The 22,738-nt window shown below is 34.7% G+C and overlaps 1 protein-coding gene across 50 annotated transcripts in view; it reads right to left on the reverse strand.

Annotated features, from left to right (window-relative positions):
• RIMS2 (regulating synaptic membrane exocytosis 2) overlaps positions 1-22,738 on the reverse strand; it is a 456,916-nt gene that overhangs the window by 179,308 nt on the left and 254,870 nt on the right. For 24 of the 50 annotated variants that reach the window (XM_058419196.1, XM_040054978.2, XM_040055074.2 and 21 more), the window contains 3 exons: positions 14,969-15,099; positions 12,086-12,257; positions 11,387-11,540 (listed from right to left, as the gene is read on the reverse strand). In XM_058419196.1, the coding sequence (XP_058275179.1) occupies positions 11,387-11,540; positions 12,086-12,257; positions 14,969-15,099 (457 nt within the window). Of the gene's footprint in view, positions 1-3,680; positions 3,708-11,386; positions 11,541-12,085; positions 12,258-14,968; positions 15,100-22,529; positions 22,578-22,738 lie in introns of all 50 variants that reach the window. The other 26 variants (XM_040054745.2, XM_040054763.2, XM_058419207.1 and 23 more) reach the window with 2 other exon arrangements.

The raw sequence follows: 22,738 nt of genomic DNA on the forward strand, positions 1-22,738 counted from the left end.
TACAAATATTTTCTTACAAAGTAACCAAAATCTGTGAAGGGTTTCAAAAAGCCTTCTGCCTTCCACACAAAGGTGGCATACAGCTTTTCTTCACTCTCTTATTAGTATACGGAGGAAATAATACAAAATATCTTCTGTGCTTCCCCACATATTTCTGATAGACCTCAAAAGAAGACTAACACAAGAGGTTCAAAGCTCTACTGAAGTGCATATGACCAACCAACATAGTTACCAAAATGAACTAGACGGGATAGACTGAGAAATAAAGTTAGTGTGAGTTCAGCCTAAATACAGAATAAAGTGCCAAATTCATGGCTCAGAAATTCTGTGCTTTTCTTGTGGAGAAAGAAAAGAAAAAGAAAAAGAAAAAGAAAAAGAAAAAGAAAAAGAAAAAGAAAAAGAAAAAGAAAAAGAAAAAGAAAAAGAAAAAGAAAAAGAAAAAGAAAAAGAAAAAGAAAAAGAAAAAGAAAAAGAAAAAGAAAAAGAAAAAGAAAAAGAAAAAGAAAAAGAAAAAGAAAAAGAAAAAGAAAAAGAAAAAGAAAAAGAAAAAGAAGAAAAAGCAGACCAAGCTCCCAGTCCTGCCCCTTACAATGCAGGAAGCTTTACAAGGTTTTGTGGACTCCTCGGTGCAACAAAGGGTAGTGAAGCATGCTTGCAGTTCCTTCCCTGGAGCTCTCAAAAGGCCTTCACAACCACTTTAAGTCACTCAGCATTGCCTGTACTTCTTCGATGTTCAAAGCTGACACAAGCAACCCCAAAAGAAACTCGTAACAACTGTTTTAAGAATTTTCTCTCTGATATTCATCCAGCCTGTGCCCGAGGGTTCTTAGTGTGAGCTAATTTCTCATGCAGTCCTGCTGTCTCCATGTCAATCTGTCACTTTATCATCCAGCACATAATAGTGGGGTTTAGAGGCTTTTGACCAATTTCATATACATTGACCTAGGAGAATAAATATCAAGTTCTATTAAGTTCCTACAGATCTTTGAAAATGGTTAGAATAGGATAGATGAGAAAGAAACGAGAGAAATACAACTTCCAGATAGAAGAAGAGACATACAATTGGAAGTCCTTAATGAAAAAGAAACTTTATCCAGCTAAAATTTACATCTAATCCACGTTTGCAGATGCCACGTCACACCAAACTTGGTCTCTTCCCATGCAAAGATATTATAAAACATGAGAAGAATGTGGGGCTATTTCAATAGAGAAAGGAGTAGAAGAAATATGGAAGTCTGACATTAGATGTAAGGGCAAATGGATTTTATTAGCACTACTCTCAAGAAAGTTCTGCTCTAAGGGGGTTTTGTTTCTCTCCACCATGGTACAGATCTATTTTCATAACAGTGTGAGTTTCATTTTTTAAACATAACTAAAAGATAATTAGTTGAACCAATTCTGAAAGAAATTCCAATAATTAAAACTGCACAAACTGCAAAAAGTCACAAATGAAATTGTGCTAGTTTTACATTGATTGACCTTTAGTGAGGAGGAAAGAAGCCACCCACGGAAGTGATTTTTTAAGAGAAGCTGCTAACAGTTTCCTCCATGCCTGACAAAACCAATCAGTGGCTAGTTTTGAATATTGACGCCTTTTTAAACCACTAGAATCCTAAGCATGCCTCTGTGAACACACATTAAAAATCGAACAAACCCTGTGAAAGCTCTCTTCTTCTGGCCTGGGAACAAGTTGTGGCTGGGCCGGGCCAGGCCCCACTCCACCGTGGCCTGGCAGGGCCGGGCCGCGCCCAGCGGCTGTCGGACAGGGGAAGGAGAGGCCGTCGGCTGTGCAGCGTGCTGCTGCTGAGACCCTAGCCGCTTCCCCGCCCCCACCAGCGCGGCCTCTGAAGAATCCTCCACTGTAAACAGCTCTGGCCACCACTACCGAGTCATCCTGCTGAGGCACTGTCCCAGCGCCGCGAGAGATCACGCGGCTGAGACCAGGGGCAGCTCTGCAGCCTGTGCAGAGAGTGGCCCCGTGGCTGGAATAGAATGCAGCAGGCGCCAGAGACTAGGGGCCCTGAGATCCTGGCACAGCCTCTAGCGTGGCCTGAAATCCATCATCGTGACTGCTTCAGCCACCGCTGACCATCTTGACCTTTGGGCAAGATATTAACTCTTTCATTGCACAGATGAAACTTGCAGGACATTGCTCTCCCAGGTGAGAGAAAAGGACAGAGTGAAGACATAGAGAGACAACATGAAGACACCAAGGTCAGTGAAAAAGAAGTCAAGTCCCAGATGGGAGGAGAATGAGAAGATTCCTTAGTCTTAGGCTGAAATTCTTTTGCCAAGTCCATGGTGATGAACTGTTGCTACACTAGAATATCCCTTTAATTCATGGAAACAGTATAGGCAGATGGAGTGTCCAAATTGCAGACATGAGCAAAGGCATTTGTGCTGAAGAAAGTAGATGTTGAAGTAGCTGTGATTTCATGAGAAGCTTGAACAGAGAGAGAGATGAGAGTGATCCCTCTGCCCCCAGGGAAAGAAGAAGACCTCTGTTCCTACAGAGGAAGAGGAACTCAGAGATAGATGAAGAGAACCTTTGAACAGCTTACCCTTAAAATAGTACCCCACGAGCTTGACATGGCCCATGCATGCAGCTGTCGGAAGGCTGCATGAGATGGGAGGGACTTCATGAATGCAGATTTCCAGGCAGCTGCTAGTCGTGAGAATTAAAGCCATGACAGAACTGTTTTCTTGTGGAGGAGTCTCCATGACATGGCAAGGGACTCCTCTTCTTAAGAGAATTGATGAAACACCATTTCAGAGGTGATCAACTGACCTAAGTCCTAAGGTTTTGTCTCTGTACACTATCAGTGGGAAAGAAAAGAAGGTTGTGGGGGGAGGAAAAGTGTTGTAGAGGTTTTATTCTGATTTTTTTTTCCTTTTTCTTGTAGTTTTGTTAATAAAGCTTTCTTTTTATCTTTTAAAGTCTGAGCCTGCTTTGCTCTTCTGCTAATCCTATGTCACAGCAGAAAAAGAGAAAGTAGTTCTAGTGGGCGCTCAACCCACCACATTATTTGGTGTGTTGGCTAGGAAACAAAAAATTGGTGAACTAAAACCACTACACTAAATTGGTGTTTCCGCCCGGTTCAACCTGAAACTGCCACAGAAACACAGTGACAAATTTAAGTTGGTAAAAACTTTATTATATTAATTTACTTATATTTAATTTAGGAAAATTCCTCAGATAGAGCTGGATTTGTAATGGGAGATTTATATGAACAAGAAACTGTAAAAATATATACCAGTGTAAATACTGATTTTGCCAGTACTTCACTTACCCCATATCTGTATTCTAAAAATACTTACACTAGTTCTCAAACAGCTGTAATATAATAGCATTCCTTTTAATCCAGTTTAAGCAAAACAGCATTTTCCTAATATAGTTAATAAAGCTCACTACAGTTTTCCTACCACAGCTCTACCTAAAAGAAGGGCAAGCAAAGCAAGTATGGTGTTACAATATTGCTCTAATATCAATACTGAGACATTAAGAATAGAGAAAGAAAGCCAACAAAAGGATCACTGAAAAGCAGACAAGAAAAGCCAAAGAACTTTTATGCAATTTAGTATCTGCACAATAGGTAGCAAAAGCACACCAATAAAATATCAAATTAAATTTTTGCACGTATATGGAAGCAGTAAGCATTTCTAGCATGCTGAAAATTTACCTGAATTATATGAATATAAGCCTTTATCTGGAAAACAAATATTGAAATGAAGTAGTGTCAGGGAAAAATACATGAATCAACACATGTAACAGGGATGATTAGAGCCTTAAACTTTTTTATAATTGCTGCCAGAAGAATTTGATACTGTAGGCCACACTCCTTCAAAATAATAAAACTCAAGCAGCTAAGAGAAATTAAACCATTAAAATATCATTCACTTCTGGATCAACAATTGTACTCTATAGCCACAGAGATCCAGTAGAGCAATTTCAGCAATTTCCAATTCTGGAAGTCCAATTGCACACTTTTACTATAAGCATTTAACTTTTTAAGGGCAAAATGTATATTCAGCTAGGCATACAATATGAGCTGCTACCCTTACAAATATTGCACACTTCCGTTGGCACTGTAGCACTAGCAGAACTTCCCCAAGATGGAGTTTGAATCCTACTTTAAATTTAACAGACTCTGAAGTGATGTGCCAGTCAATCTTCTCTCTTCTGTTAGGTCTCGATTTGGTAAATATGTACATACATGAGAACCTTAATTACATACTGTTGTTACCAGTGAATTTTAGAATCCTGATATGAGCTCAGTGATTAAATACCTGATTTATTGCTTGCATTTGTTAAGTCTGACTGGTTTATGCATTTTAGCTTTCCATAAAATCGTATCAGTTTTTCTAAACTGAACAAAATAACAGTATGTGAATAACTGGACAATTCTGGAAACATGAAATGTTAATTGCATTTGTAGATTTTGAAAATATGACTTCCATAGGATGTCATAATACAAAGAAGTCATAAAGCCAGAATAACTTTAATAATATTTTGTCATTAGCAAGATTTTATGAATATTTTTATTCCTTGTTGTTGAAAAGCTCACAGACACCGTATTAAACAGGAAAGAGTGACAGTCTGTAAGTAAATGATGCACCTCAGATGATATGATATGACAGTGTTAGAGAAAATTTCAATTTCTTGCCAAATGGTGCTGTTAATGGATTCACTGGATGACTAAGTGCCTTCTGGCAAATCACACTTTTTCTGACATCCAAGTACTAACTATTTTAATGTGTGGATCATGTTACTAAATCATCTACTAACTCTCTATATTTTCAACTTTAGTTTCTTGATAAATGTAGCACATTTTTATGTCCCAGACCCAGCATTCCATTAGGCAATATAATTTCAAAGTGAATGATAGAGGTTTTTTCGGCATCACTTACAACCTTTTAGATGTGATTTATTGTGTAACTTCTCTAATATTTATATTCCTTAATACAAATATATGTCTTCTGGCTATGAATTTCATTTAAAAATGACAATTATTTGGGTACAAAATTATGAAAAATGCAATTTGCCTAGTTTATCCTGGCAACATCACGTGTTACCCAAACACCGAAGGTGGTGCCACATGACCACAAAATAAAAAATTGGTTAACACAGTCTAGAAATTATTCATATAGTTAAAAATTACGGGCTTTCTGTATTTAACTTCTGGATAGATCTTTAATAGGGTAGAGCTTCTTGAAGAATATAAAATTAATGATATTATAATGGGATCAAGGACTAAGAAAGAAATGTTTTTTTCTAAATGGTCACAGCACAGAAAGGCAGAAGCGAATGGTATAAACCATCTGAAAACTTCATTACATAACAGAGGAGTAGTTTAATACTATGATTTTATCAAGTAACCAGAGAAATAAAGTAATTCTCTTAAACTGCTTCAAAACGGAGTTTTAAGTATTTTTGTACTTTAATTACAATTTAGTAAATTAATATCCTAAATTAGTTCCTTTTATTAGAAAAATATTTTGATAGTTTAAGGCCTTTTTAGACATCCCTGTATCATGTTAAATACCTTTTAATTAAAGTATTTAATAAACCATAGATGTACAATAAAATATAATAAATAAATAATAGATGTACCATAAATACAATACTGGTATATATATCCATGTTCTGTGAACAAAATATCAAGGCATGCAAACAGCCCAAGGCCTGTGTTCCATTAAAAGAAAGAGAAAAACTAAGGAAGAAGCATGAAAGAGAAAATTAATTGCCATTTTTGCTCTCTAGGGTAAAATTCACATAAGTTAATCATGGCCTGTGCCACTGACCATAAAATGCTCCATATTATATTTTGGAACAAAAGTCACTGACACGTGTTTCCATTAAGTACAATTCATTTATCTACTAGTGAACAGTTTTTATAATTTCCTCAAGTAAGGTTCAGTGACATTCATTGAAAATTATCGCGCTGACTTACTATACCCACAACAAACTAACAGGAAATTGCTGAGACAGAAAGATCCTGATTCTGCAGTAAAATGAGCTCTACAGAGCTCCAAGGAAGTGAATAATTCTCAGTCGAAGAAGATTTGCCATCATTTCACACAGGCTTATATTTCACAGATTGAAGTTTCAGATACATTTGTAATTAATTATTGTTAAACTTTAATGATATTGGTACTAGGAAATGTATATCTTGATGTTCTACAATATAAACTTGACAGCTTTACCCTTTAAATAATGAAAGAGAGGGATTAAATTAACAGTTATAACATTCCTCCTTGATCTAAAGGTAGAGCCACAGAATAAAAATTGTTGGCACCCAGCAATAACAAGTTCATCTAAAAATTTTTTGCAAAAATTAATAAGTAATGTGATTCTTAATGTTTAATTCAGTTTATCAGTTTTGTTTTTTCTAGTCAGATTTTAATAATTTTTATCATGTTAAGGTCTCAGCATTGCTGTAGAAAATCCAGTGTAATGGAAAAATGTACAAAGTAAAAAGCTGAAAAATGACAAAACTTTTCATGCTTCTCAAAACACTTCGTTTACACATTATAGACTTTCTTTATTCCTATCCTAACACATGAATAAAATTTGAAAAACATATGTTATATATAGCTTTTTGCACACTATATGCACTAGATTTTTTAGAACACAACTCTAGTCAAATTTTGTCCCCAGAGTTTAAATTCTCATTACTGTAATTTCTCTCCGTCCAGATTTTTTATGGGCCTGGAGAATCATGAAATTCAGTGAATGGAGGCATTGATGAATTTCATTCTAAAAGTAATGAAAGTCAAATTCCCTTTAAAAGAAAACTACTCCAAAGCCTGTTTATTTACATTTGTTTTCATTTTGATTGATTTTTTCTGGTCTTCAGATCTTGAAAAAAAAACCATTTTGAACTTCTACATGTTGATTTTTAAACACTCTAATTTCTGAAATCTTTGAGATCTTGTTCTCAGCAGAGTTTAGCTTTTCCCTTGATGAGGATACTCAAAATATAATTTTTTTCTTTTTCCAGCCATATTGTGAATTCTCGTAGTATTTAAAAACTTTACAGACCTGATGCTGTACAGACCTATGCTCCAACAAGAGACTTGAAAATGTCTGGGTTAATGGCTATATTCACATTTCTTCTCATTTGCACACTTAGCTGTTACCTACCCTGTACACTGCACTCTCTGTGGGCTCCAGATCAATAATTCAGACAGCTTAGTTTTAAAGCTGCAGAATCTGATTTAGAAAACTAGTGTCAGTCACTCTTCAACCCTAAGTATTTGGGAAAGTCTTAAAATACTTGGAGTAAAACAAAATCTGCTTCTAAAACAAATTCAGCATCAATATAAAACTAAATTGTTGTTGTTCTCCAAAATAAAAAATAACCCCATATTCTTTCTCAACTCAACAGTATCAGCTAACACTGTGCAAATACTCACATTACATGACTATAACTGTAAATGATGGAATAAGAATGTGTCATATCCAATTTGATTTCTATATCTATATTCTGGGCTCATGGAGAGGAACTAATTTTACACATACAATCTTGTGGTATAAACCTTGCTTGATTTCTGTATTATTTCTCAACAAATAAAAATACTAACAATAACTTCCACATCAGTGATCCTAACAACCATGAAGACAGCACCCAAAGCACATTCAATTTTGTATGTGTTCTCCAATAAGACTCTTAGCTAATGAGAGATAGAAAAATAACCTACCAACAACAGTATTTCCTAAATATTCTCTTAAATTATTTTTCATTTTCTAGTTGCAAACTTTTTCAGAGGCAATATAAAAGGAACTTCAACTTGGCTGTAATTCTAGTTAATGCTATCTGGAATTCTGGGTGTATGGCTGATTTTGTGGTAAATGTTAGAGAAAAGGAAGTCATTTTAAAAATTCACTTTGGAAGTTCAGCACAATAAGTAAAATAGACCTACATATTACCCCACATTTCACATTAAAAAAGCTTAAAAATATACTCATTGGATCAGGTTATGAAAATCTGTAATATAATTAGCTGAAAGAGCTAGTATGTCATAATCCTATGTTCTATATTAGTTCCAGTTTCCAAGAAAATGTCTGTCAAAAAACACAAAGGAAAAAGTATGGGAATGATTCTTTATCACTAGGAAGTTAATGGAATATATGGATCAGAGGACTGGGAAAAAGAAGGTGGACAGCTGACTTAGATCAGTCTGTACCACAACACACTGCCCACTCAAAGATATTGAGAGATAAATATAAGTAGAAAACTAAGCTACTGTCTCTGAAAGCTGGTTCCTAAAAAAACAGCATATGGGGCTCTGTGGGAAGCTTGCACTTTGCTACTGGCAATCTGTAAATACAGCTTCACTCTTCAGGGCTGACAGTCTGCTCTTCTTCAGGAACACTGCAATCCAGTGATATTTAAAAGAGAATAGAAGTGGTAAGTGTAGGTGGTTCTTTTAAACTACCTTTAGAGAGTAACATTTAAGTAATGGTCTTCAAATGTATGTGTTTATGTCTACTCAGCAATCATAAAGATAAAAAACCTTAGATGTGTAATGTGTATTTATACAAACAAAAAACAACCTTGTAATTCAAAACATCTCTCCTGTCATTTCTCACACTAACATTTTTGGGGGTATTCAATAAAGTCTTTCATATTGTACTCACTAATTCTATATGCAGAGGCATAGCAGAAAAGAAAAAAGGTAGGAGGACTGAACTGCTCAGATTTTACAGCCCCAAAAACTGAAATCAGCCTGCTTAATAACTCCCCAGTACATGTTCTAAGAAGTGCTTTGAAAAACATTGATAAACATGTTAGCATGCCTTTTTCTAGACTTTTTTCAGATTGTCATAATGTGATGCTGGAAAACATCTTCTTTTTCATCATATAATTATTGGAATTATTTCATCAAAAATATTATTGGAAGATACAAAAACATTTTCAGACACAAAACACCTAATATATTCAGTTTGACTTCATACTCTTTTGACACCTCAAAAAAAAAAAAAAAAAAAAAGTAGAAACCTTATGCTTTTATGCATTATAGTATAAATATTTTACTTAGTGAAGGCAAACAGTCTTAAGAGGCGCTGTCTGCCCTCCACCAGTCCCTTGGTGATGACATTTAGTATGGGAAGAGCATTTTTGGAGGCCATCTGGTGCAATGCCTCTTTCAGGCCCAGCCAACTTACACTGTGTTGTTTACAGCCTTGTCCAATTGAGTACTGAATCTCTCAGTAGGGTATTGCATGACCTCTTTGGACACCAAGAAGTACTTTTATTTCAGTTTCAGAGGTGAGACAGCAATAAAAAAAAACTTGTATTCTCCCATTGCTAAATGAATTCTGCTGCCATAGCTGAGCTCTGATCAGGTGCTAAATTTCCAATTGTATTCAGACTCCAGAAAGCAAGGATTTTAATTCCACGATACTTTGTTCTGTACATTTAAAGCTACCTGTTTAAACTGAAAATTATTTACGATACACAAGGATTCAAGACATGAATATATTCCTAGAGAAAATCCTTCTTTATCGGGTCCCTACCTCCATACAAAAGGAAATATGATAATTTAGTGCAGGAACATGTGAATTCTCCAGCAATAATAGTGAACATCTGAAATTGCTTATTTGATTGAAGTTTCTAGAACCTGAGGCTGAAAAATTAGTGCTCTGGGAACAGAGTAACTGAAGTCTAAACCACCTTCATTGAAAAGCAGGACTTCTATACCAAATTTTAGTATTTCACCAAACCAGAAGTTTTGCTAAGTCCTTTCTATATTTACAGATAAGCATGTAAAATTGTTCTGTTGAGCCCATTATTACTATTAGAATTTATTAGCTATTTTTATAACTTATTAGTACATAGTAATATCAGTAGATAAAAAACCTGAATGTCTTTCAGATTTGGGGTCAATATCATCAACAGATCTTTACTCAAACATCACTAAAATATGTTAAAAAATAAATCATAAATTAATTCTTAATGGCAGTAATTTATTGCACACACAGAAATTCTGATTGAAAAACAGGGTTTGTTAGCAGGAGTAAATATTTCCTGAGAACCAGAATTTCACTAACTTCACATACAAAGAGTCCAGCTGGTCTATAAAAATAATTGTAGGTGGAAATCTAACTTCTTAAAATATGTTAAAGTTGGCATCAACCATATAATTTAAAAACTTTAGTTAAATAATAGTCATGGCATATGAGAAGACTGAAGAGGATTGAATTGCAATAGAATTCCTTACCTTTTAACTATCACTTCTTTCCTCCTTTTGTGGACAAGTACAATCTTACAACTTCAAGGCTATGTAGTGTAAGTCTCTGATAGTGTGTCTATCTCAGAATATAATGATATGGAGCATTTCAATCCTTCTCATCATCAAGTGCACAGAAGCAAAACAGATCAGCTGCTTGAAATACTTGTATACAATGGGTTATCTAATAAAGACTCTACAGAGAACATAGGAAATATCCAAGCTTGTTTTCATGACTACATACATAAGTTTCTGTGACTTTGTGTGAAATATGCACACACACTCACATACAATGACTCAAAGAACTCCAAGTAAATCTTAGAGATTGGATTTGGGTTGTTGAAGTTTCTTTGTGTTGTTGGGGGGGGTTGTTTTGTTGTTTTGTTAAGGTTTATTTTTGTTGGGTTTTTGTAGTGGTGGTTGGTCTTCTGGATTTTGGGGGTTTTACTAATTTGGTTGGTACATTTGGTTTGTTGGAGGTTTTTTATATAACTGTCAACTGGTATTTTATAAAGTTTATTCAGTGAACAAGAGCTTTAAATCACTGGCAGTACTGAACAGTTAAACTAGAGAAACCATAAAGTATTGAAGAACCAGATTTTACCCCCTTTACTGTCTTATTCTTACATATCTGCATTTATTACCATATTTTATATACTCTATTTTCAAAATATCTACTGATTACTATTATGGATTGAGTATAACAAACTCTACAAAGTAATATTTTTAGAGAAATTTCATTTGTGAATCTAAGCACATAAAATAGGATCAAAGCAAGGCAACAGGCCATGGTATTAATTTATCTACATATGATATTATATACAGGTTACTTTAAGAAGTATGAGCGAAAGAGGTCCAGCAAATTATGAACATAATATAAAAGGAAGGGCTTCATGATAAAAAGAGCACATTGCAAAAACCAAGATAATTTACTTGAGCTGAGTTGTCTCATAAGAAAAAAATGGTGTATTCACAATGGTTGACACCATTTGCAGCATGTCAGACTCTCATCAGTAACTAGAAATGATCTAATTCAGAACAGCTACAAATCAACATAAAAATTCTGTCAGCTTTCCGTTTGCAAGAATTTAATAGATTTTATGATGCATTAATTCAAATGAACTATAGACAGTGCGCAAAACTAAAAACCTACTTTGTAACCTCCGTGTGGGACTCTCGCCATGGAGTTGTCTGCGTGGCAAATATGGTGAGGGATGGGGAAGTGGCAATGAAGAGACATCATGTGTTTGAAGTTTGTACCAGTGAGGTTCATCATCTAGTAATGCTGTCTCTAACTCAATAAGAATCTAAAAAAGAAAGAATGGTTAAAAGTAGGAAAGCATTTCATGACAGAATATTTTAAAATAGATATACTCATAAATTTTATTCTATTATTCTCTTACTGCTAAGGACTTTGTCAGAAGTTATATAAAAACCTTGCCTTAATATGAAAGACTCTCCTGTGCCTTTTAGAACACTAAATATACAAAAAAATCTTCCACAAAACTCTTATTACCTTATGAGAGCCTTTACAGCATTCAAATAAATTAATGAGCAACGTTCCAAAGTTTTACTAAAATACTGCTATGGATAGTATGGATTTTAATTAATAATTAGGAATTGAGAAACCAAATTCATGCTGTTAGTAAAACAGAAAAAACACAGAAAGATTTTCATATCAGGATTATGTGATATTTGCATGATCACTGTTTACTACTAAGTAAAAGAAAAAATAAACCAATTAAAACCAGCTTTGCTTTGCACAGTTAGTATTTTTTTTTTTTTTTTGAAAATACTATATCTATACATGAGTATGTGAGCAACTGTATTTCTATAGTAACTACTTGTATACCTCTCCTAAAAATTCACTTTCTTCCTCTCGAACTCGTGCTTGGTCCCAAAGAGTGATTTCTAACATTCGTTCTCTAAACTCTCTCCGATGAACTGGAGAATAAATAAATGTCTGATTCCACTTAGGTTCCAATGTTTTCTTTACTGTTTTTGTTCTTCTTTTATTTTTATCACTGAAAAAAACAGTTAAATATTAAATATGTTCAAAACACCATTCAACTGCATTAAGTATATAATGGAAAATAGGAAATCTTAAATCAACAATTCAGCTTGTACAATCATGGGTACTATAATCTACTTCTGGAATTCTCCTTTATAATAAAGGGTAGTGCATATATTGAGGAAAATTCTTAAGTTCATATTAAAAACTAAGGTTAGGTAATATCAAGTGTATGTGCCAATTCCAATTTTAAGATGTTCCCCAAAACCCAAAAAAATTTTAGTATGATTTTGGGTGTATTTTTTTTATTTTGGAAACAGTATTTTATAAAGCAAAATGTACTTCCATAAATGAGATTTCTACAAGGCACACTCTGACAGTAGAACATCTCTACAGACACCCTTGGGCAAAGCAAACACCTGCATTTCAGAAAAAGGAGCCAGCTTGTTCCCTCAAGCTTCCAGTCCTACAGTGGTTCATTCCAACTGCAGAGCTGGAAGCAGCAGCTGGCTCACATGAAGGAATTGTCAGGGAGCTGGCGGTAGTGCAGGGTTTTCCTGACTAAGGACTCCTTATCCACCTGGGAAACCAGCAGCCCCAAAAATGAGTTACACGTTCTTTTCCAGCAACACTGGAACAGTGTTCTTAAAACAGCTTCCCAAATCCTTTGGTGACTCCAGTGAATCACCCAGGTTGAAGGTGGACCTCCACTAAAATGTAAGGTCTCCAGGCAAGGTTACCCTGGCAGCCTTGGCTCTGGCTCCAGGGTGCTGTTGAAAGCAATGTCTCTTGCAGAATATTTCTACATGAAAGAATTAAAATTTTCTGATTGAAACAATTTTCACTGGAAAACACCCACATTCCCCCTACTGAGAATACTGACAAGAGTCCTCAAAACAATGCTTATTTTAAACCTGCTGATTGCTGCATAATGCAGCTGCCATACTAATTTATGAGGATTTTTTAATAGGCAATGCAGATACAGTCCATTTGCTAATGCTTGCAATTGTAATAAAGTCATTGCATTTCTGAACTGTTACTTGGAATTTGGATCAAAAAATTACCTAAGAAATAATATTTTTAGACACACTGTCATAAAAACATAAATTATTTCTAGTATACTAAAGGTTTGTTTACCCTTGTGAACTGAAATAAGTTACTTTGTACATTTTTCAATGAAATTTCTTTAATCAAGGAGAAATCAGTATCTTCATCTAATTAAATGCTTGACTTACTTAAGTGTATTTTACCTCTAGCATGTTTCTTTCTAATGCACAAGAAATATACTTTTGATTAGTTAGCTTTTAAATCTAAGGGGAAAAAAAATGAACTCCCATATCAGAAAAAACCCCACAATTCTGCAAGACAAATTGCTAATCATAAACACATACAACAACTAAAGTCCTGAATACTTCCCATAAATGGGAGAAAACATTATAGATTAATAAAATTTAATGTAAATATATATTTTTAGTTATCACAACTTACATTGTAAACCATTGTGAACACACTTTTGTTAGCCTATTAATTACTCATTACTCTTGAAAAAGTAGGTAATATAATTGTAGCAAACCTGATTCTCAGTTTAGCACAGTTTCAACAGCTACAAACACACTGCAGCAGTTTGAATAAACTAGGGATCTAAAACAAACAGTTCAAATATTGGTGAGCCTGAGAAAATCTGTCTAAAACTTTTTATCATCAGTGTCCCAGCAAATTAGGTAGTCACAGAAAATTCGCAAGTCAATATATGCTATACAATGAAAGAGAAAAAGCAATGTCTTCCAAAATACTAAATAGCTTTAATTTCTGCTGAAGTCAAATGCTACTGGAGATAACTAGCATCTTTCTGGTTTAGCTGTTTGGGAAAGCAAAGGAATTAAAAATACAAGTTACAACCTATTCTACAGATTCAGCAATCCACTGATCTATTATTTTGCATGATATTAAAGCTTTGAATTATTTGGTTGGTGCATTATAAAATAAAGGTAAACATGTTCCCCTACTGACACAATCTGAGCAAATATCAATTGAAAAATCAACTGGAGGATACCCTACCTTTTCTGCTTTTCTTCCCAACACCTAAATTGAAACGCAGAAAATCATGGACTAAGAAGTGAAGGAGCTTTTCAGGAATAGGAGTCCAGTTCCAGTTTAATTTTCCCGAAATTAATTTATGTTACCATCCAGATTAGCATGAGTCCTGTGCTTTAGGGGAAGTTTTCAAAGTGCAAACGGGAACTCTCAGCTGAGTCCCCTTCAGCCTTTACTCACTTACACTGCGATAGAAAATCTGTTGGTCTCAGATGCCAAACCTGTTACTGCTTTATTTTTTAAAGATGCGGCAAACCAAACTGCTGGACTCATCAGTCCAGAAGTTTATTAACCCAACTGTTTAGCATTTTCTTTGCTCTAGAGAAGAATAATTGGCATAGGAAATAAAGGCATTATGAAACACTAACATTCCTTGCATATAACAGATCCCCATGCAAAGACATATGTTTACCTTTGCTTTCCTTTTCTAATCAGTATTTTATAATATAACCAAAGAAAGTTTGTGCTTAGTGTTCAAAGACAGCTCGCTGGTTTTTACATAGCATATTCAACACAAGAACTCAACACTGTAAGCTTTTTTCCATGTAAGTATGACTGATAGCCTCAGCTGTGCACATCACCTGGGTATCAGACTAATTAAAATATTCCTTGTCTTAGCGTTCACCCTACCTTCTGTCTGGAAGAAAGTAAATTTTAACATAAGGATTCCTTGGCCTCCCATCTTCCCTTGAAGGAAGATCCTTTGCTCCCAGTATGGTCACTATTAACTGATGACCAACCTTGTCATACCACAGTTTAATCTGTAGGAAGAAAATATTAATTAGTGAACTCATTTCTACAACAAAGTTGTATATTAATCCTTAATAATAATTTTGCTCATGAGCTTCTATTTATATTGGTTACTTAAACAGAAAATATTATATTCTACTTTTCTCTTATAACAAAGAATAAAAATAAGTTAATGGCTTCAGTATATACCAGGAGTTACTCTTTTTTTAAAACCAGATTGTAAGTACCTTACTTCACACTAATTGTTTTTCATGTGGTGCTCTGGTTAGGATTATTCTCCCTTGCATTGTATTACTTGCATTACTAATGTATGGTATTATATATGTACATTTCTGAGGAGTTTATGCACAATGAATTAATTTTTCATCTGCTGTTGTGCTAAAGAGACTGTGGGATAAACTCATAAATATTTCATATCACTTAATATTTTTAAACATATATACACTTATTCTGAAATCATAAACCCTCCATAAATACTGAGAGGAAGGTTCAGTGGTGCAACCCTCTTCATAGTCCAACTGAGTAATAAGGTAAAAATCAGTATTGTCCATTTGTAGAAATTGTTATTAACCAGTGTGAGGCTCGATTTGCTATCCTTTTTACTACAGTCATTACAAGCTGCTATTTAGCTATTTCAGTTTGAATTCTATGACTGCAAATGCATCAGCCAAGAAAGGGATATACCTACTTCACAGCAGTCACTGAAGGGGGAAATGGTGCAGTTAGGGCAACACAAATCCATCCAAATAACCAGGGAGCCATTACATGATGGTAGCACTGCAGTATGACTAACTACAGCTTACTGAGGAGACTCTCTTCATGAGGACTTTGCCTGAGATGGGACAAGCTAGCACATTTAAAGAAAACAGTTCAGACCCTGTCTGACCTTAAAGGAATCAGAGAGGATAATGCTCAGCTGCACACCTAACCAGGCAATACATCTTTCGGCACGAGGTAAGGTAGACAGCTAAGGTAGATATAAACAGGAGAAGGTGCACTTTCTGAGGAAACCCTCTCGCGTCATTTCAGAGAAAAGGTTTTCATCTGCTATCATAGCTCCTCATCTTCAACATTTCAGTCTCTTAAAGAAAGGTCTTGATGTAATTCTCAAGACTTTTAACCCATAAAGAAGAGGTTGATTTAGCTCTCTGCCATTCCTAATACTTCACTAAGTGAGATTACACTAAGACACGCCAACTCAGTTATTGGTGGGAATGTACTTCTTCCTTCACTGCTTCAGATCTTGCAGTTCCTGTAGCCACCGACCATTTGAATGGACATTAAAAATGGGATATTTTTCTTCTATTATCCTGTTATTGGCCCTACTACAGACTTTATAGGTTGCTGGTGCTAATAGTTAAAGGGCTGGTGGCTACTCATCTCTGTGTGAATTTTAGATGCTGTTCCTACATTCTTGCCAGCCAGGGGCTTTGACAGTATTTTTTCTACACTGAGAATTATCTGGACTTCTAGCTATCTCCATCCAGCTATAGATCAAAAGCAGAAAGCATGTACCAACAGTACAGCTTTAATGACCTCTGACGTGCAAGTCAACTTAAATGTTCTTTGACACTAAATGCATCCACCTGCATGCTTCCTTGGGAGTCCTGAAGCAAAAAACAGACTTGGCTAGTCCCACATCTCATGGGAAAAGCACTGAAAACAATCTTCTTTGTTTGCTTTTTGGGGAAAATTATGCTTTCTTAAGGAGAATGAAATATATTTGTGATACAGACACTATCACAAACTGCAACTGATGAATATGAAATCATCTAGATATAGGTGCTAAAAATACAACCAGAATTATATGTTTATAGGCAAGCTAAATATTTCTTCACTATATTTGTTTCAGACTGAATTTTTACATGAAAACCTCAGTCAAAATATTTAGAGAATTACTTAAGCAGAAACTGAAATCATCCAACACGACTTCATTGAGATGTTTTAACAACTGTAGTTTGGAACAAGAGCTCAAAATTTGCATTGACTTACACCTTCTACTTTTTTCTTGATGTTTTGAAAAAATATAATTGGAAAAACTTGAACTTAATGGGCATGTTTTCACTGTAATGCCCTTTAATTTGCCTTTTTACAGGAAAAGTCAGGGGTCAAAATTAAGACCAGAAAGCTCTCTTTCTCCTGTATTCACACTGCTAGCACTCCAATACACAGCACAGGTACTTGTAGCCCAAGCAGTCATTTGACTAGGATGCAAGGAGAAGAAGAAACTGTGAGAGAATGGTCAAAGAAGCCCATAGAGGGGAGAATGGGATTGCATTTTTATGAGATTAGAATAAGGAAGAAGGGACAAATAAAAAACTGCTTTATAATTACCATGAAAGTAAAATAGAAAGGATACTTCTTGGTGAAACATAGGAAGAATGGAACCACTAATGTCAGGGACCAGAGATTAACAGAAGGGCAAAAAAAGAATGAATGAGAGAAAAGTTATGAGGTGACAAAAGAACTAGCCATGGCAACTTGCACAAAATACAATGAAAGAGAGACTGGGATGAATAAAAATCTAACAAGATTTTTTTACACACAGACACACTTTTAAAATCTTAGAACATCTAAGAGACTTCAACAAAGCAATCCTGATCTAAATGAAGGAAAGGGAAAGTTAACACATAAAATATGCTCTATAAAAAATTATGCTGGCTGATGCTAATGTGGAGACTAAGACCTGTACAAAACCTTCTCGAACAGGGCTTTGTCTATCTAGATTACTTGGGATGTAGGCACCTAAAATTCACTTAGAAAGCAGTGCAACCTGAATAGTTTCCAAAGTTATTCCCCTTTTGCACTGAAGTCCTGGAGACTAATTAGCCATACATATGCTCATATACTTTCCTTCCCTGGTCTCCTTAACCAGCCAGACATGCACCTAATGCTTTATTAAGCTTCTGCTGTGACCTACATTCAGGCAAACAGGCATCTAAATTCAATGTAACCTGATACTGAGATGCACTGAGATGGTCTGTTATTCACAGAGTGGTGCTTCTGCTGCACTCCTTGAGACAGGCTAGGTAGGAACAGCTGCCATGGAGAGCAGGAAACAGGAACTCCTCTGCACTCAGATGATTAGAGGAAACAGAGATGTGGGTCTGACCCCAGTTTCATTCTTTGTGGTTTTCAGCCAGTAGTGGTCTAATACAAGAGCAATACTCATTCAGGGTATCATGTCAGGAACCTGCTATGCTAAACTTAAGCATGCTTTGATAACACCACACACCTCTATTCCCAGCCAAACAGTATCTCAGCTTCAGATGAGACTTTGTACTCCAGAGAAGAATGAGACATGGAATAGTTTGATGATAAAGGCACTCTTTTGATACACAGGCTCAACCTCTTCAGTCTAAACAGTACCTAAACAGCATATGTCCTGTTTCTGGAATAAGCTTCCTACACAGACAACAGTATATAAAAGCTGACTGCTGGTGTAGCATTCTGAGAAGCAAGAATGCAGGTATCTAGTATATCCAACTAGCATTCCTGTTTTGCAGAATGGGTAAAGTTGGTCCTCTGTAGCCTCAGCAAGAGGTACTTCCCCTGGAGAATCAACTCATCCTCTGGAGTAGCCTTAGTTTCAGATAGAGTCAATGGGCTTAGGTGTCTTTTATTTGGGTTGATCTCTCACTGCAGGTATTGAGGTACTTGGATCTTTCCTTCAACTGTACAAGTGAAAGCTCATCCTCAAGGTGCCTCAAACTTACGTACTTTGAAGTTAGTATAAGATACATAACTTAAGGATATAAATTCAGTTTACTAAATTTCATCTTTTTTCTATTACATCTCATTTCTACTAAAAATTTTACAGTACTAACTGAGGTCAGAGTTTAGAGAGTTTAGAAAAGATGTACTGATGTGTAAGAACCCCTACTCTAGTAGACATGCATAGGGGAGTCAGTTAAGAAAATCTAGATAATGTTATTGCTGCTCTTCCTATATTCATCTCATGAATGATTGTTTGCTCAACTATGCAATTCTAATGTAGCTTTATGTACAGCACATACAGGCAAAACATATCTTCAGTCATAATGTAGATTTAGAAACAGAGAATATTTGAAGTTTTAAATCCTATGCCACAGTTTTTTTCTTTCTTATATATGGGTTACTTCATGAATCTCATGAAAAAAAACATAAAACCTGTAACACTGGGAGAGACCATCTGCCCTACAGCTGATTTTTACTACCACAACCTACTCAAACATCACTGGCTTTTAGAGACAGCTGGCCAGGCTTGTTGGGGTTTTTTTGGTTTTTTTTTCCCTTCTGTTGCTCATTTTAATTTTTCATGTAACCTACATAGATTTTTATTATGTTTATTATTATTTTAAAATTATATACTACATTTCTTTCTCACCCTATCCTGAAACAAAAGATATACCAATAGGATCTGTTTGAAAAAAAAATCTCATTTTATTTTTAAAAATACTTGCAGTAATCATTTTATTGGACTTAAGCTTAGGTAGATGCTCAAACTGCCCTGAGGTGGTGATGTCTTTGGCACGGCTGAGGCCAGTTTTGAATGTTGTTAAACATATCTAAAAAATCCTGAGTACTGAGGGTTGCAAAATCAAACTACTATTTCTTTCTGCTTCAGCTGCTGTCTGATATGCTTGAACAACTACAAGAAAAAGCTGTCAAATGGGAAAGTTTGTAGGATATAAAGGCCAGAAAACTATAGAAGTATTTAGGCTGCCCTAAACTATATTTCTTTTTAAAATCTCTTTTTTAGCAATTTTACCTTGTACATATTTTTATACAGGATCAAATATATTGATGTTCTATATTAAAGCCAAAAGGATGGCTAAAATTTTTTGAAGTTAGAGAAAACCCAGAGGCAACTCTGGTTCAAAAGAATGCTTTGCCAAGTAAACAAGAGATACTGCATAGAAAACACAATTTTAAGAACAGATTTTTCCCTACAAAGATTCATAAAACATCACTATGCAAGTTAGAAAATTACTGGTACGCTAAACTGAATCTAAAAGTTCAGGAAATAAACACGCATTTTTACAGGTACTGTAAAATTAGTAAAAACTCAGAGAGCTTTTGATAGGAAAGAAACTGAGTGTTTTTCTTCCCAATAAAGTAATGATGATTCTATGAAACCATCCAGTGAGCTAGAAGATGAATGGAACGACATGGAGGGAAGTGTGGAAGAGGAGCTTATGCCAGAAAAGATCCATTTCAGACTAACAAGTAAAGAAGATGCAAGCAAGAATAGAGATACGCATTTCCTGTTGATAGTGATGAAACAAATAAGTATAAACAGAATGTCTGGAGATACTCATTCCTGTAAGGAGGTCTACAGACACAGCTATACCATTGCCCACAATGAAATGTATACTTCCTGACAACCGTAAGCAGCAGCTCAGAGCTCTGATTTAGTGAATTTGTCATGCCAAAAAAGTAACCTAGAGTTCTGCACTGCTGCTGGACTGCGCCTAATACCCTTGTTTGAAAACCACTGGAGAATTCCTCTTCTTTCTGTGGCCCGCATGATAAATACATCTAACATTCATCTTTTTAAACTATCTAGATCACTATTAAAAGTGGGCAGATGGATGACTTTTTGTTTCAGGCTTGTAAAGATTTTGCCAAGGTCATAATTTTGAGGTCTTCAGGAACTCTTGTCAAAACCCTCACATCTAGCATTGACTGTTATTAGGCTCTGCAAAAAAACCCTCTTAGGTGCACAGGGACTCCACAGGCGTTGATTGTGTAGAGACAAAACTGGAGCTAAGGACAATTCTAACCTACAATATAAAAAAATAATCCATCCAAGGGGTGAGCGAGTAAGCCTTACACATTTTCACCTCTTGTCAGATATTTTCTAGCAAGCATGACATTTTTCTCAACTACCACAATCATTTGAGCAAGTTGGTTGGTTTTTTGTTAGAGGGTATTAGTCTAAGTAGTACAGACAATTTTTATGTCTATGTCTTTATTTTGTAAAATGGCATTAAAATAAGGAACTACTACATGTTATTTCTACATTACAGTATTTCATGAAACATGCAGATTTCAGGCAGAAATTTCCTTTTTAAATTGAACTATCAACTCTCATATAATTTTTAAATTTATTTATCACATATATAAAAAGAAAATAAATATTAAAAAACTACTTATGTCATATATAATATTTATCTCTATGAACTACTAAACAATTTGTAATTGTATTCCTCCTGATTTCATTATTATGAGCAGAATTGAACGTTCTTAATTATGCTAAAGGATGTTTCAAATTTTTCATACAAAGGCAGTATATGTCAATACCATAATATATTAACTTTAAATCATATAATCAAGGCATTATTTTATAATCTATGTTTTCTTGAGAAGTTCTTAATTTTGAATTTATATTTAAGCACCTTTAAGGAATACTTTCAAGAATAATATTTGAAAAAAATTGTACTTTATCAAATATGAGTCATATTTGATGTTTTATTTACAGTCTTATTTAGAATTCATATATATATATATATATATAAAAATATATATATATATATATATATAAAATCTCTTTTCCATTTCATAATGAAATTCAGGCATCTCTTTCTGATCACTTTGATCATCCTTTACATCTTGGTCAATTAATCAAAGAAAAACATTTATAGAGCTGCCACACAAAAGATCAACATCTCTGTAAAGATATTTTGTCAGAAAATCAGATAATGTTCTAGTTACAAAAAAAAAAATAAAAAAAAAATAAAAAAAAATAAAAACATGCAGCAAAGCAAGATAAGCACTGTAACGTATTAGTAAAACCTACTTTTGCATAAGTCTATAGTACCTTAGGAGCTTCCTAATGAAAAAAGGCAAACAACTTGTACCCAAACAGAATATCAAAGCTAAATAAATTTAGCAAGACAATGGGAGAATTTTTATTCAAGAAGAGTTTTGGTTATTTTAATGTACTTAAAAATGCAAGAACCAAGTTTCATACACAAGAAATTTGTTTATATAAACAAGGTACAAATTTTTTGCCCATCTTCTACTCAAGGCGCTACTATTATGTGGAAAATGCAAAAAAATATGCGTTAAGTAATGATAATGAATGATTTAAAGAGACATTCATCTTTATATCATAAACTCAAGCACAAAATTATTTATTGCTTAAACAGTACATAAATTTTGTGTGTGGGATGCACAGCCATCATTGCTATTGAAACCTGTTTATGTTTAATATTGGGCAGAGAGCAAACAAAAACTAGTTGTCTCTTTAAATTTTAATTTAATATTTTAACCCCCATGCAGAATTTTACAAGCTGCTCACAAGATGACATGAAAGTTGTTAATATGGTTCAAAGCAACACACTTGAAATATGGGAAAACGGACTATAAGGTAACGTTTTCCTGCTATGCATTTTCCGTAACAAACAAAAGAAAAACCCCACAACTTTAGTTTCTGTCAGGCAGACGAAGTCTTTACCTGAACCCTAGGAACAAAAGGCGTTGTTCTTCTACTAAGGCTTTGGCTCTGGTAAGCAAAATTAAAGAAAAAGCAATAAAACAAAACCAAAAAGGACAACACGCTGGAAACTAAAAGACCAAAAGTAAAAACAAAGACACATAACTATTACTTTAAACACAGATTTACACCAACAACATATTTATCTAACAAAAAATATTTTAATGCAA

Source organism: Hirundo rustica, chromosome 1, assembly GCF_015227805.2.
Source record: "Hirundo rustica isolate bHirRus1 chromosome 1, bHirRus1.pri.v3, whole genome shotgun sequence".
Taxonomy (NCBI): Eukaryota; Metazoa; Chordata; class Aves; order Passeriformes; family Hirundinidae; genus Hirundo; species Hirundo rustica.